This window comes from Lontra canadensis, unplaced genomic scaffold (genome assembly GCF_010015895.1).
Source record: "Lontra canadensis isolate GAN:19392208 unplaced genomic scaffold, GSC_riverotter_1.0 scaffold2, whole genome shotgun sequence".
In the NCBI taxonomy this organism is placed as follows: Eukaryota; Metazoa; Chordata; class Mammalia; order Carnivora; family Mustelidae; genus Lontra; species Lontra canadensis.
This window is the reverse complement of record NW_022630996.1, coordinates 35808202-35824276: the sequence shown is the minus strand read 5'-3', so window position 1 is coordinate 35824276 and position 16075 is coordinate 35808202. Positions and strand designations below refer to the sequence as shown.

Sequence of the window (16075 nt, the reverse complement as noted above, 5' to 3'; positions counted from 1 at the left end):
AGAGCACATTCACATCTTATGATAGTATATTGTTACAGTTGTTCTAGTTTATTATTGGTTATTGTTAATTTCTTGCTGTGCCTAATGTAAATTGAACTTCATCATAGGTATGTATAGGAAAAAAACCCCACGTATATATAGCTCTTAGTACTATCTGTGGTTTCAGGCACCCACTCAGAGTCGTGGACCTTATTTCCCTGCAGATAAGGGGAAATTACTACACTCATTCCTACCTTCATTTACAAACATGCTTTATCTCCTTCACTAGATGGTAAGCTTCTTAGTAGCACCACCACTTACCCTGATCAAGTCTAAAATGCCTAGCCTGATGTCTTTTATAAAGCAAAACCTTCTCACATTTATGGAGTACTTTCGGCCCTCCCTAGTGGTTGGTATCACAATTCCTTTACTCTGCTGCCCTTTTGATAGATCTATTTATTTCTATTTTTAGGAAGCTGGGTTGATGCAATTTCTTTTGCTAAATTATATATTTGGTTGGATTTTTTACTGTAAATTCACTATCATAGTTTAACAAGGAGATGAGAATGTCAACTACCACAGGCCTGATTTCCTTTTGGTTGGATTAGGTTTTATATTGTATTTTAAAGAGGATGAGACAGTACTTCGTCTAACTGCGAATGGAATGGGCCCTGAGTTAGACAGTAGTCTTTGAGACCATTACCTCTTTCTCCTTTAAAAATCTTATAAATAGAGCCAAACACACTGCATTCTTTTGATTTCAGTCAAGAGAGTTTGGGATTTGGATGGCACCGCCATTTGTTTTAATTGTGAAAATAGACTTTTGTGTTATTCAGAGAAGTCTCCTCCTTCTTTTCTTTCTTTTTTGACCCTGGACTATCTCAGCTTTGGGGAGACAGAGACTGTCGGGCAGCTGATAGACCATCAGTTGAAGGGGGTGGTGGCAGAACAGTGCAGACACATTCTGATAAGCCCTTTGGGGAGAAGGATGCTCTTACAGAAGTAGGCCCCAGTGGCTGAAAAGGCAGCAAGGGAAATCACTGGTGGCAGCGGATTGGAACAAACAGGAAAAGGAGACATGTTTGCCAAAGGCTTCTGTACATCTCTCCCGTTTGTAAACTTCCAAGCAGATGAAAATGTTTTCCAGGTGGTTTTTGGATTTGTCCCTATAGAGAGAGTTTCAGTGCACCTCAAAGCACCATGCCCCTGGTTAGCGAAATCCACACACTTAGATTTCATCATGACAAATTTTGTCTCCCAGACCTTTGAGGATGCGTGGCTGGTGCCAGGGAAGAAGACACATTGGAGTAACTCACACGTCCTCTTCAAATTTCCTCCAGTTCTGTAATGTGTGTTTATGCAGATCTACTGCTCAAGTCTGGGGCAATAAAAGGTCTTCCAGCCTCCCTGTTATTCTGTTTTCCCTAGTTAGGTTGTGAGTAATGTCTTTATCTAAAAACCCCATGCAAAGAGAAACTTTTTAGATCGAGAAGGTAGTGGTTTCAACTGATAATATTTATCTGTATTAATAAAAGTTTTTATTTTATTTTTTAATCAGTATGGATTGGGAAGTAAGATTGGGTTTAGAGGGTTTTTTTTTTTAATGATATTTTTCTTTATCTTTAGTAAACACATTAGACACATTCTGATTTTTGAGAAGCTGCCTGGTCATGGCAGTCATCTGGGGGTAAAAAAAAAAAAACCCTAGTCACACGTAATCTTTCTTCTAAGTTTTACCCTAAAAATCTGTTTTGAGAGGGAAATAGAGCGTGCTAAGCTAATGACAGCTTTCCCTTCCCTTATTTTTTCCATGTCTGAGCAGTGTGCTCCTATCAGCTCCTTGCTGTGCGGGGACGTCGGCAATCCTGCATTCAAACAGGAAAACAAATAAAGAGCTCCCCCCACCCCCAGTCGTGGAGGGTTTAAGATGGAACTGGACTAAATGGGTACAAACAGACTAATTTATTTTCAAAGGTGTAGTTTCTGAGACTTCAAAAATCCACTTTGCCTGGAGACTGTTAGGTGTGTCCCACAGATAAAAGTGCTTGGCTAGGCGAAGGTTGCCCTTCGGATCCACAGATCCACGGAGGCGGATCTGTCGGGAGGATGGGCGCGAGGGACCTGGTTTCCAACCTTGGGGAGAGGAAGCCGGCAACCCAAGGTGAACTCCGAGGACAGCTGATTATCAGATCCCAACATTTGCCAAATGTCCCCTAAATGCCAACCTGCGCCTTCGCAATTTGGTTACAAAAATTCTTCTCCTCTATCTTGCAACCCCTCTTTGAGCAGAAGGTGGTACGGTTTGGTCAGAAAGGCCGCGATTCGGACGGAGGTATCTGCGGTATTTGGGATCTGGCTCGCCGACACCCAGGGCTGCAGAGACCAGAAGGGCGCAGCCCGGCTGCGACGGCGACAGAGCTCCAAGCTGCTGAGGTCGCGGTGGTGCCCACCACCCCCCACCACCACGAGATTAGCCGCCCGGCGGGTCCCTCCCTCTTTCGCGAGTGAATGAATGGTTAGTCAAAGAGCACCTCCCGGCCCCAGTGCGCCGGAGGTTGGAAAGGAGGAGTCTTGGAGAGACGGTTCCTCTTTTCTAAGGGCGAAAAGCTTTCGCCTCTGTGCTTTCATTAGTCGACCTTGCATGTGGTTTCAACTTCTGTCCTCCCTAGAGTCAGGACGCGAAGACACAGAAGCACAAAACACTGATGTCGAAGGCGCCTCGCCCCTCTGTCGGCTCAGCCCGGCAGTCCGCTGTCGCGCCCCCGCCAGAGGGAAGCAAAGCTGGGAGTGAAAAGTTGCTGGGCCCCTCCAGCGCCCCGTTCGTCGCTCCTTCCCAAAGCTGCGGCACCTGGGAGACAGTAGGGTGGTGAAGCGTCCCCGTGCCCCATTTTCTGCTTTCTCATAGGGTTGGGGCACCCCGGCGTGAGCAGGAGTGGTGTGGCATCCCTTAATAGGGGAGGGATCCCCCGGGAAAGGGAGGAGGCACCGAGCGCGCAGGGCGGTGGAGACACGCCTGCCCGGCTCGGATCTGCACCCCGGGGTTGGCGGCCTCCCTCGAGGGGCTGGGGAGCGGGCTGGACGCCTGGCTGAGACGTGTCCGGGGCGCGGGGTTCCTGCGCCCGGGCGCCCCCAGCGGGTTCCGGGAGGTGGCCGGTGCGCCCCTGTGTTGGGCGCGGGAGCGAGCGCGCGCGCCGGCCGGACGGAGAGCCGGCGGGGCCGGCGGGAGGTGGGGAGTGCCCGAGTGGAGGACGCGGCGGCGGCGGCAGCGGCAGCGCCCGGGGCAGTAGCTGCAGCCCGGGCGGCGGCGGCGGGGCGGCTGTGCGCAGCCCGCACCGCAGCCTCTCTTCTCGGCCTATCTCCGGCTGCTCCGACATCCCCTTCCTCCCGGCCCCATCTCTTGCGTAGGGTGGCCCACGACTAAGCCGCTGCGAGCAACTCCCTTAAAAAAAAAAAAAAAAAAAGGAAAAAAAAAAGCCGCATTGGAGGAGCCTGGCCGCAGGACCCCTCCTCCCTGGCGCCCCTCACCCCTCGCTCCCCCCCATCCCCCGCTCCCGGGCGCCCGCCTCCCTCCTTCGCGGACTGTCTCCCGACTCGCCGGCTGAGAGCCCTTTTTGACTGCGAGCGGAGGTAGTGGAGCAGAGGCGGCGGCGCGGGACCTGCAGTCGCCCGGGATTCCCTCCAGGTGACGATGCTCTGGTTCTCCGGCGTCAGGGCTCTGGCTGAGCGTCCCTGCCGGCGCTCGCCCGGGATTACCTGCTGCGTCTTGCTGCTGCTCAATTGCTCGGGGGTCCCCATGTCTCTGGCTTCCTCCTTCTTGACAGGTAGGGGAGGGGGCGGGAGGGACCGGCCCTCCCGGACGCTGGCTTGGTACCTGGGAGAGGAGTCGCTGACTTGCCCCGGGGACGGGAGGGTGGGGAGAGAGCACCTTGGCGCCTGCCACTCGTCGGCGGATGGGGATCAAGCGAAGCCCGCCGTGTTAAGGGGTGGGAAGGCAGTGAGTAGGTTAAGGGATGGACACTGAGACTCTGTTAGCATGAATATAGGGATAATAGAAATTCTGTTTGCATTTGAGAAATTTCTTTATATTTGTTATTTTCTTCAACGCTTGTTGAGATTTCTTCTCCTCCTGTCAATATCAAGGAAATAATTGCACCGTTTTCCACACATCCTTCTTTCTCACTTTATAAGGCTCCAATATAGCTTCTGTCTTAGGAGTGCTTTTTAAAGCACTGGCTCTCCAGACTATGAATTTAAAGAAACTGTCATATTTTAAAAAGGTAATGTTAGCAGGATATAATAATGATGTACTTTCAGGTAGGTGAAGACCTCAGCCGCTATTCTGAAGGACATACTTTACTGACACCTGGTGCAGAAAAGAAAATATTAAGTCAATTTCTAAGAGAAGAGGAGAGAAGATTGTTTCAAAAAGTGATTTAAACTCAAAAGCAATTTGAGGCAGATTCATATAAAGGCCTGCTCGTTGATGTAGTCCTGAATTTTGTTTAGCCCTAATGTCCACCTTGAAATTTTTTTTTGCATATGGGGGTATGTGTTTAGTTGAAATATCTTCATCAAGGAGGAGTATTATTAACGATTCATTGAAAGAGTTGGATCTGTCTTAAGCTATTGGAGAGCAGAAAATCTCTCTATATATGATAGTCTTTTTTTAAAAACTTTAAATAAAACTATTTAAAATAATTATTTTTTGGGGAAATTTGTTTTTGTTGCATTTGATCATTTAAAACTCATTAAGGATTTCTGAATTTGGTAGTTGCTTCAAAAAAGGATTAGTGTAAAAAATTAAATGCTTGCAATAATGCCATTAAGCAAAATTTAAATGGATTTTTTTTTTCTTTCACTCAGGGTCTGTTGCAAAATGTGAAAATGAAGGTGAAGTCCTCCAGATTCCATTTATCACCGACAATCCTTGTATAATGTGTGTCTGCTTGGTAAGTATGAGGATCAGGTAATGTGAAGTCGGTTGCTCCCTTTGACAAGATGAATCCATTACATGTAATAATATAACCAGATCTTAAAAATTGTTTTTAGTCCTTACAAAACTGCACATAACTGTTGAGTTGCGTTCATCTGAATTTCTGAGTTTTATAACGTTGGTACTTTCTGTTTCATCAGGCTTAGGATTCTTATTTTTGACATCATCCTTATAGAAAAAAAAAATTAAGATGGACTTTGTACAGCACTGTCCCAGTGATAATTACTGTTGACACTGTCTGTTCCCAGAATGGCTGTTGGCACCAAATTGTAGGTGCCATCAAACTTTCTGCCTTGGTTCTGTCGTCTTAGTGAGAAAATGATGAGATAACATTTAGGTATAAAGGTCAGGGTTAAGATAATGTGACAAGAGGAAAGAGAGGTGATAGTCACAAAGAAGAAACCTGAGGACAAGACATAATCTTGGATTTCTTTGCCTGTTATACCCTAAGATCTCAAAAACAGTCTTTATATTTCTGATCTGGAAGCATGAGTCAGAAAGACATTCTCTTCTTAACAGAGAATGATATTTGGCTGCTTAGTTAACACTGGTAGTGGCTAATAGATTCAAAAACATAATTTGTTTCAACTTATTTTAGTTTAAGAGTTAATGATAAGATCAAATGAGTAACCACATGGGGGAGATTAAATTATATGAACAAGAAATTCTGAGGTGAAATAGGGATTCACAAGGAGCAACATTTTTGCTTGAGATTGTTTTATATGCCAATCGCCATTGGCAAAACTTGGTTAAGACCTACACATCACAAAACCCTGCTGCAAAAACATTCAGGCAGCCAAATGCAAAGCCCCAAAGTGATAGATGACTGCGAGTTATCAGATCAGCATGGTGTATGAAACTGGGGAAGGGAGTCTTCTCGATTTAGGTGAAAGCCAAGCCATCTGGGTTTAAACTACCCAAACTTTTTCATGACAAGGGATGAGGTCAATGTTACAAAATGATAAATGAGTGAAGGTGAATGCCTGTATCAAATGATTAGCAGGTTCTGAAGACTAAAGGAATCAACAGAGATAGAAGTAAAAATGTAGTACATTTGCTGAGATGGTATATATATTGCGCCTTAGTAAAAGCTGAGAGGGGGCTCTTTGGATTTTGTTTATGAGTTGCCATGTTAATTAGTGATCCTTCACTAAAGGACCTGTTGAAAAGAAGCTTTGCATTTAAATTTTGTATCCATTGTATATTTACTAAAACCGGTGTGTGAGTGTGGGGAGGGTGGTGTAGGAGGAGACATAACCTTCCCCTTTTGTTGATCTTATCTGTATAATGTGAGCGAATTATTTTACCTTAATCTCGTACAATTTCAGGGGGGGAAATTCCTGAATAACATTTAAATGTGCTTGGAGCTCCACATGTGAAAATACCATTTTTCTCCTCAGCAGCCTTACAGCTCGTGAAGTTTAAACATACAGTTTGCAGACTGTTCCCAAGTTACATTATGAAAAATTCTATACAGAGCAATCCCCCTTCTCAGTATTCTCCTCGGTGGAAATTTGTACCTTTCTCTGAAAGCACAGCCTTACTGATAATAAGATGGATGTTAGGGGTGCCTGGGTGGCTCAGTGCCTTAAGCTTCTGCCTTTGGCTCAGGTCATGATCCGGGGGTCCTGGGATCAAGCCCCGCATTGGGCTCTCTGCTCCACGGGGAGCCTGCTTCCTCCTCTCTCTCTGCCTGCCTCTCTGCCTACTTGTGATCTCTGTCAAATAAATAAAAAAAATATTAAAAAAAAAAGATGGATGTTAGAATCCTGCCATTTTGAAGCTAAAAGAATGAATCTGAAAAGAAAAGATGAATCAGTTGGAATTCAACTGGGGGTGATTATTTGTCCTGGAAAACTATTGATTAAGTTCACAAGAACAGTTGGTTCATTTATATCTAATAGTTAGAGGTATCTGCTTTGATTGAGAGCTGTCACAAATCCTTTCCAAACATGTGAAGTTGTGACTCTGGCAGCCCAGCTCACTTGTTATTTGCAAGGTGCCTCAGAGTTCTTTCAGGAGCTAAAAGGTTTAGGGGTATAGGATTAGGGGACCCAAGCTATCATAGTGCTTCCCAAACATTTGTAATGACTTGATAAAATTGAGAAGGAATAGATGATTGGCCACTTCTGTATTTGTGTATGTTCTTGTATGTTTCCAAGGGATCCACTGCAGACCAAAGATTTCAAAGTATCCCAGACTGCTGTGAGGTTGGTTGGCATTTTTATACTTAGGTTGGAATGTAGCCATATTTAGCAGATAGGTAATAGTAGTAGTAACAACATTTATATTGCTGGCACTGATCTAAGCCTGCATTCTTTCATTTAACCTCCACAAAAATCCTTTGAGGCCTTTTACCCCCATTTTACAGACGAGGAGACTGAGGCTAAAGGAGTCTCCTCGCTTGTGAACTTCATATTTGAGTAGATAGAGCAGGAATTTGCTCTTGGTTTCATTTGCCTCTAGAGCACATCCCTATCATCGAGTGGAACAGACTATTAGCTTAAAGATGTGAAAAAACAAGGAAAAAAAAATTAGAAAGATCACTGAGTTACTTCTTGGTACTGCTTGAGTTATTTATTTTATTCTTTTTTTTTTTTTTTTTTGAGTCTTTCTGGAGTTCAGTTAGCTAACATTTGTTAATCACATTATATGAAAGGAAAATCTCGTTATGATTTCAGTTGACCTGCAGGGAGCTTTAGTTGTGAGCTAGTTTTATGTATGTACATTAAGAGGGTATGTAATAGTCAAAACTGTACTTTGGATAAAGAAAATAGCCATATTTAGTTTGTGTTGGTCCAGCCTTTTGGCAAAAATGTACTTAAAGCTGAGCGCAAGCTCATATCTTATTTCATAACATGTACTAAAAAAAAAAAAAGCTAACCTCAACATATGCTTAAAAAAGATGTAAAATGTTACAGTTGGGAGGAAATAGGTGGCACAAAGTCCTGTATATAATTACAGTGTAAAAGCTTGAAAAAACCCACAAAATCAACTTGGCCTGATTTAAACTCTCAAGCTCCGAAATGTTTTAAAGGTGGAATGAGCTCATTTCTGTGGGAATTTTGAGGATGACAGCGGATGAGGTGGCCACAGCAGGCAGAAGTGAATAATCATATTCTCATTTATCCTCATCTGCTGAGGCCCAGCATCTTGCCAGAATCAGCTGTGATCCAAGAATAACCTGTCTGTTAGCTGGTGATGGATATAGTTTTAAAGTATAGGAGTCAAGAAGCTTCAGTTCATTTATTCAAGGGGAAGGTGAGAAGTTGGACCACTGTCATGAAAAGGAGGGAATCCGGTGGGCAGTTGAAGATTAAAGATGCAAGTGCTCTATTGTTAGAAAGCCAAGCGGGGCTTTTCCCCACCTTAAAAAATGGTCTTTTATGAGGCTGAGGAAGAAAAGGCTCAGACTTACTTCTGTTTTGTATGATTTTCCCCCTACCCTTTCTGCTGGAATTTTCCCCCACAGAATGCCTAGGAAAACACATGGGTTCCTTTCTTGAAGTACAGTGATAAGAGGCGGTCATGCTCAGAAAATGAAACCAAAGCAATTCTTGGGATCTTTTGGCATCTCCAAATCCACCAACTGTGCCTGGGAGATGGTACTCCTACTTCTTGTCCCTTTCCACATAACTGTCACATAGAAGGAAGCAGGACAAGCCAGGGAATTCGGCCTGGTACTGGAAACCTGAGAAAACTTTGGGGGCCAGGCCTCAGAAAACCAGAAGTCGGTCAGAGCTTAGTTTGGCATACATTTTGTTCAGCAAAAAACATTATTCTGAGGTTTAAATTTCCTCTTTTAAATCCAGAGGTGCAATGTAGAAATGGACCCTCTGCTCATAAAAAGCAATGTGAAATTTGGTGTTACAAGAAGCGGGGCTCCACCAATCTTGGAGTCAACCAAGTGGTGAGAACAGAGGAGACATTGTCTTCTGTCTTCTACTTTTTAATCACAAAAATCTTCTGTCACTAAACAAGTAGCTACTGGCATCTTCAGTTCTCTGGGGTGCCTTATCTCTATAAAATCCTCATGTTTTTTTTTATTGTTTAAATTAACAGGTTAGAGAGTGGATATCTATTATCTGAACAAGTGTTAGGCACATGTTTGAGAATGAGGGAGATAATATCATGTCAGGATTCAATTTGTGTGTGTGTGTGTGTGTGTGAGAGAGAGAGAGAGCGAGAAACAGAGAGAGGGGGAGAGAGGGAGAGAGAGAGAGAAAGGAAATAGGAAGTAGCCCACATGTGTTCGGATACCACCCTTGGTATGTGCATGTAGACACAGATTGCCATATTTTTTGAAAATTGTTTCATATCATGTTTAGACTTCGGATGCTCACTAAGGAAGTGATCGGGATTTGTTTGTTTATTTTCTGTTGAACAGGTGTTGTGATTAATTGCCTTTCCGTAAAACAGTATGTTCAATAGAGCAGTTTTAGAGGGAGGGAACTTATTTATAGCATTGTGCTGGTAAGTTCACCAGTACCAGCTTTGAGGCTGTTATTTCTACCCATGCTTCATTGAGGCTAAGAGAGGTAGAGCAAATGTCCTGAGGTTATACATTTCCTTAAGAGACAGACTGGGATGTGAAGCCAGTGCCTTCTCCACTAAACTGATTTGCCTTTACTAGTTGTTTATTATTTAAAAACATCTATAAATACTTCTAAGGGCTTCAGAGAGTTATTTCTACCCCTGTAAAGCTGACTCTCTTTGCGGGAGGTTAGAGTGATTTTTGTCTTGTAGCACATACCAAGTCTAGAATTTCAAAGGAAGCCCTTTCAAAGGAAGACCCACGGTTCAGGCAGCTTTTGTCTGGCATTTCATCATGTTTTGGCAAAGAGCTTTGGCACTGGCAGCAGACAGGCCTGGGTTCCAATCTAGGCTCTGTCATTCAATGGTGACGGACTTGAGAAGGTCACCTTACCTTTCGAAGGCTTGGTTTCCTCATCTGGAGAAGGGGATGAATGTCAGTACGAAGCTCAGAGAGCTGCCGTGAGAATGAAGTGAGCGGCAGCACGGAAGGCTTGGCTCAGAGTTTGGTGTGGAGTGAGCTCTCTAGAATGATTCATTGTTGTTGTTGTTGATGATGACATTATTGTTTAAATTCTTATTTCCTCACATGGAATAGGATGCAAAGTTTCATCAGAAAAGGAAGAAGAAAAAAAAAAGAAGGAGCATGGGGATAATGATGCCAAGCCCACCCATCGTTATGAATGAACAGGGCTAAGTCAGGAACACTTGTAGGCTTTTCTGTCCCTCCAGACTTGGACTGGGCTGATCTAGGCTGCTTCCTTATTGGTCCAGTGGTCTGCGAGCCCTGGTGTAAGTTTTCCTCTTGCTCTCCATTAAGTACTAAAAAAACTTTCCATGGAAGAGGGGCCTCATTTTTTCTGTAGCGTATTTACATCTCTATGCCTGTGGGGTCACCTTCACTTGTACTTTTATTGGCAGAGGGATAGAGTTGGGACTCAGGAGCGCTGTAATTCTGGAAAAACTGCCTAGTGGTCTGGCAGCATGGGGATTTTCCTGGCCTGCCTCGTGGAAGTCTCTCAACCCCGTTCCAGACCTGAGTGGGTTTTTGCTGCCTATTTACTCGTGTGCTCCCCTTCCCCATTCCCATCCCATTTTAAACATACTTCCATTTCATTTGTAGACTTTGGCCTTTCAAGGGTACACCAGCAGTAAGTTGTGTTTTAAGTGTAGGAAGTAATGCTGAAGAAGGGGACCCCTTCTTCAGACTGGGATATAGATACGGTGAGGCAGAAGAGGAGGGCATAGTTAGAAAAGTTAGGCAAGGCAAAACAATGGAAAATAAAGTCAATAATAAAAATCCGTGGCACCAATAAAGGATATCACTTTTTCGCACCCCCTTCTGTGGCACTTCTATCCTGCTGATGGTATATTGACTCCTTTGTGATAAAAAGAAGACAAATAACACCACCTTTCATGGCACTGGGAGGTCAAGTGTGCTTGTTGAACTTAGTTAAGATCAGCAAATGAGCTGGTTGTATATTTTAAGACCTCTTGATTCCCAGATCTAATTCTATAAAACACTACTCAAAGCACTGGGGATAGCAGGTTATAATTTCAATAATATTATTCTTTCTTCCTTCTCTCCACACTTCATTCTCCCCTTCCATTTTATGTTATTATTTTTAGCCTTTTCTGTGTTTGAAGCATTGTGCTGGTTGGGCACCTTGGGGAGGCAAAGACCAACAGGACAGATTCTTGTCCACAACCTAATTGTGGGGGAAAGACCCAGGCATGAATAAGTTCCACAGGAGAGACAGAAAAAGCAGTAGAATCCACTTGAATGCAAATACTAAGGGAGGTGCAGTTGAGTTCCGACTGGATTATCTGGGACCCTGTTGGGTGGAGGAAATCTGGTCTTGGCAAGGCATTGTTGGAGGAAAGACAGAGGATTGTGTTTCCGGGGACTGTGGAAGGGCCAAGTCCCAAGCTCCCGAAGCTCTGGTAGAAGCTGGAGTTAGGAAGCTGGTGGAATGCAGTAATAAGGAGATTGGTTCTGCTCATATAATTGAGAGGATTTCCTGTTTTGGAGCAGCCACATGACACAATCAGATGTGTTTTCTCTAAACTCCTCGAGGAGCTTCCGTGGGCACGTTTCAAGTGCAGAGAGGCTGGAGTTTGGACAACAGCCTCCTGGGATGTGTTGTGGTTAGGTGAGAGCAAACAGCAAGCAGGTGAGAGCAAGGAACGGGGGCGGTGGGAATGGAAGGAGACATGGGGGTAAGCCAAGGTTGCTCATTCTTTGGAATTTCTTTCACCACCTTCCAGTTCTAGAATATGTGGTTTAAAAGACTCCAAGCCATGCCCATCAAGACAGTAGTTAAAACGGTAGAGCGATGTGCTAGGATGTCTCTGTAGCAGTCACTTTGCTAATCATTTGGTGTCTCCAGAGCAGGGTGCTGCCACCTGAACAGAAGAGTTTACTTCCCAGAGCTCCCTTTTCAAAATTCCATTTTTGCTCTCTACTGTTGCATGGCTCATTTGGCAAATTATTGCATCTGGTAGATATTACCATGATAGTAGGTGCTTTCAGTGGTAGGACGAAGTTATACAATAGTCAAAATGGGGTAGCTCTCCTTAAAAAAGTCTACCAATGTGCTGGGACCCCTAGATTTACAGAGGAATTTTAGAGCCAAGTTGATAGAACTTGGCAACAGAACAGATGGCAAAAGTGAGAAAAGGGGTGAATTAGAGGGAATTTTGAGAGTTCTCCCAGTGGTTTAGACAATGTAGGAAGAGACGAGGTCACAGATGTGGGTGAGAATGAATTTAGACCTGATGAGATGGGTTTGATCACCTTCCAGGTAGAAGAGCTCGGTAGGCTCGGTAAGGAAATCAAGACCAGTGGACAGACATCTCTTGACTGTTTGAATTGAAATACACTTCAACACTTTGGGAATAATTACTTGTCTACACTGAGATTTCAAAAGTAGGCCTACAAGAGTAATTAGAAGAAGGGTCATGTTTAAGGGAAAGGTAGAAAAGGAGAAACCCATGACAGAGATTGAGAAGTAGTTATAGGAGAGGGAGCAGAATCAGGAAAGTGCAGGTCAAGGCAGAAGGTGTTTGAAGAACAGAAAGACCAGTGGTATTGAATATTGCAGCGTTAGACTGAAGACTCTAGGAGACTATCACAGAAAGAACTTTCTCATCATCTTATCGGGCTATCGGAAATAATCAGTGGTGGTGCCTACCTCCCTAGTACCTGCTGTACGTTTTCACGTGGAATAAAGTTCATCATAGATGGAATTTGCTGGAAGCCCATTTGATAGAAATCCAGAACTAAGGTTGCTGTAGGGATTTTGAAAATTTAGAACAAAAATCACAAATTTTCCCAACTTTGATTTGGAAAGATCTTAGTAAAAGTGAATAAATACCACAGGAAATTTTAAAAGGTATCAAAACAAAACTAATTTCATGGATAAAAGTAATATACTTTTCCAAACATCTTTGGAATGTTTCTATAGTTAAGTGCAAAATGGACAAGGCCACATTGAGGCTTTTTAAAAAATTATTATTATGAATAAGAGCAATAATTTAAAAGAGCCTGGCTAATATAAAATCTTATCATTATAAACTTTCACGTTTGTTCTATTAAACTGCTAATGGTGCTTTAAAAATATTATGATATAATTTAATCCCTTAGCTAGATCTTCAGAAAAAATATTTTCTTTCTTCACTAAATGTTTAATATCTGCTTTGTCATTGAAGTACAGCTGTGGAGTAGCAGCAATGGTGTCTGAAATTATGGGTTCAAGTCTCATGGGGGCCACCTGCTAGCTGTGCATCACTGAACAGGTGACTTGTACTCTCTGAGCCTTAGTTGTGAGTCCTAGGCAGGTCGTAATGGTGTGTACACCCTTCGGCTTCACCTCTAAAGAGAAATAATCATGCAGACCCTACTCCGCTGACTGGAGCCATTAACTGAGGTGATGTGTGTAGGTTAAATGCACTGATGTTTGTGAAAGGCCTTTGCCGAGAGTATTAAGAACAAGAATGATTAGGGCAAGAATTTGAATAGAAGAAAGTGAAGTGTATGCCATAAATCAGTTTTTAGCAGATACTTTAATAAGTATATTTTTTAGGAGCAATAATGTAGTGATTCTCATGTCTACTCCTTAATAGTTCTAAGGCTTTGGGTGAATTGCCCAATATTTTGTATCTCTTTGTCTTCATTGCGAGGCTTTGTTCAAAACTGTGGGTTAAAACATGTAAATTCCAGGGACGCCTCTGTGGCTCAGTCAGTTAAGCATCCGACTCTTGATTTTGGCTCAGGTCATGGTCTCAGGGTCCTGAGATTGAGCCCGGTGTGGGGCTCCACACTCAGCATGGGGTCTGCTTGGGATTCACTCTCCCTCTACCGCTCCCCCCATGCATGCGCTCTTTCTCTCTCTCTCTGAAATAAATAAATAAAATCTTTAAAATGACGACAACAACAAAAGCATATAAAGTTCTTAGAACAGGGTTTGGAATGTGGCAAGCACTACCGAAATGATAGCCTCTGCCCCTATCGCCGTCAATACAGCGCTTTTGAGAAGTGATGAAATGGACTGTTCTTATTTCAGTATTTGTCGACACTTGTGAAATATGTTTACTGTGAATTTCTGTCAGGGTAGACAGTGGAACTTCAATAGACATGATTGTTATCTTTTCTGATAGAAGATAGGAAATGCTGGTCGTATTTAGACCTTAGAAGATGGATTGGCTGCTCTGTTTTTCACCTTCAAAGGACCATCTGCTTGGTTGGCGCCCATCTACACAGAGCTAATCACAACACTGCGTTTCTAGTGAGGCCTAGTTGTCCTTTTCCAGCACTTGCTGTTAAATTGGGAAGTGGCAGGTGGGAGGCAGGGATGTAAACCGAATTCTTGAGTGGACCTGCTGAGCCTGGCCCTTGTGAGCCCCTCCGTCTGAGAGCGTGCAGAGTCCTACTATCTGACTGACCACCGTCATTCATGCCTGCTGATGCTGTGGGGCTTCACCTTCTCCAGGCTAATCCCAGAGACCCCGATGTGACTGGATTTGGACTTGGGGGCCCTACAGATCCATGCAGCTTTGAATGTTTGCCACCCAAGGTCCTGTCCCCCGCTCTAAGGGTGGGCGTCATCTTCTCTTCACCAGCATGCCCTGTGTCGTGGTGTAGTTATTTGGGTGAATATACGTCTTACGGGATGAAGTCTGCAAGGCTAAGAACCTTGTCCAGTCATCTCTGCAAGTGCCTTATCTTCAGCGAGAAGTCCTCAACCTTGGGGCTTGAGTAGGAGTCAGCCTGGAGTTTCCTGTTTATAGTTTGGGTTGTTAACACTTGGGCTAGCTCCCCCTAGAATGGAACTCCAAGTTCCAAAACATGATTCTCCCAGAAAGTTTGTCACAGAAGTTCAACCCTCTCTATAAAAGACATCCTAAATAATCATTACAAAAACACATTTTTCCCTTTGAAAGGAAGGTACTTATATTTGAAAATTAGAGTCCTATAGACATTAAGACCTACTTTTCTTTGTGACAAAAGGAACATTCCCTCTTAGAGAAATATCCCGCTGTCAAAGGCAGCAGTGTGCCGGGCAGTACAGGAGGTGTGAGAGGGAAGGATCTGGGATTATCTCACTTTTGCTTTCAGAAGTCACAATGAAAAAACACCTCCCCATCCTTACCCTGTCGGAGCTGGTCATTTCCTCCCCTTTCAGTGAGGCTAGCTCTGAAACCTTGACACAAGCCTTAATGTTTATATTGGGTTTTGGATGTTAGCTCCGTTGGCTTCTGGAAGCTGAGTCTGTTGAAAATTATGTTTTTCTTTTAAGGACAAAGGCCTTATTGTATGTACATGTCGTGTAGTGTAATGAGGGTTTTTTTTTTTCTTTTTTTCTTTTTTAATGTTAGGTAATGGGTGGTTCTAACCTAGGTCTGCCAAATGAGAAGTTCAAAGGTAGGTTTGTAACCTGAATGACAGATTTAAGGTTGCACACAGGTAACTCAACAAGAGAAAATGAGAGGGTAGGACATGTAGCTTTTTCACTGACCAGACCTCGTTCCCCCGACGCCCCTCTTTGATGGAATAACACATCAAGTGACTCTGGGACAGGACCTGCAGCATGAGTGATGATGTCCCAGGGACACTTCAAAGAGAATGACAGTGATAATAAAAATAATAGAGACGAGAATCAGCCCATTTTAACTTAGAAAAGCAGCCATTTTCAAAATAGCTCTTGTATTCTTGGTCAGATGAACAGATTTTGGCTAGATGGTTTTTCATGGCTGCTGAGGCTGTCGGGCGTAGGCTGAACATCTTATTTTTGGAGCCTGTGCGGTGGGTCTCTCTGGTGGTGCTGCGGGCCCTCTCAGCTGTGGGTGACCTCAGGACGATGAGACCAGGAGACCGGGCCCAGCCCACAGAAAGGAGGCAGGAAAACCAGAAGGCCCCAAGCTGTTCTTGTATTTCTTTGGGCCCCAATGAGAGGATTTTTTAGGATCCTTATCTTAATTTTTTTTTCTCTTTCTCTGTAAACATTGCCTTTTCCTTCCTTCCTTCTTTCTTTCTTTCTTTCTTTCTTTCTTTCTTTCTTTCTTTCTTTC

The 16075-nt window shown here is 43.6% G+C and overlaps 1 protein-coding gene across 2 annotated transcripts in view; it reads left to right on the top strand.

Annotated features, from left to right (window-relative positions):
* Nucleotides 1–3268: 3268 nt before the first annotated feature.
* BMPER (BMP binding endothelial regulator) overlaps nucleotides 3269–16075 on the top strand; it is a 245416-nt gene continuing 232609 nt past the window's right edge. The window contains exons 1-2 of one of the 2 annotated variants that reach the window (XM_032871821.1): nucleotides 3269–3661; nucleotides 4843–4928. In XM_032871821.1, the coding sequence (XP_032727712.1) occupies nucleotides 4914–4928 (15 nt within the window). In that variant the 5' untranslated portion in view covers nucleotides 3269–3661; nucleotides 4843–4913. Of the gene's footprint in view, nucleotides 3801–4842; nucleotides 4929–16075 lie in introns of both variants that reach the window. The other variant, XM_032871814.1, reaches the window with a different exon arrangement.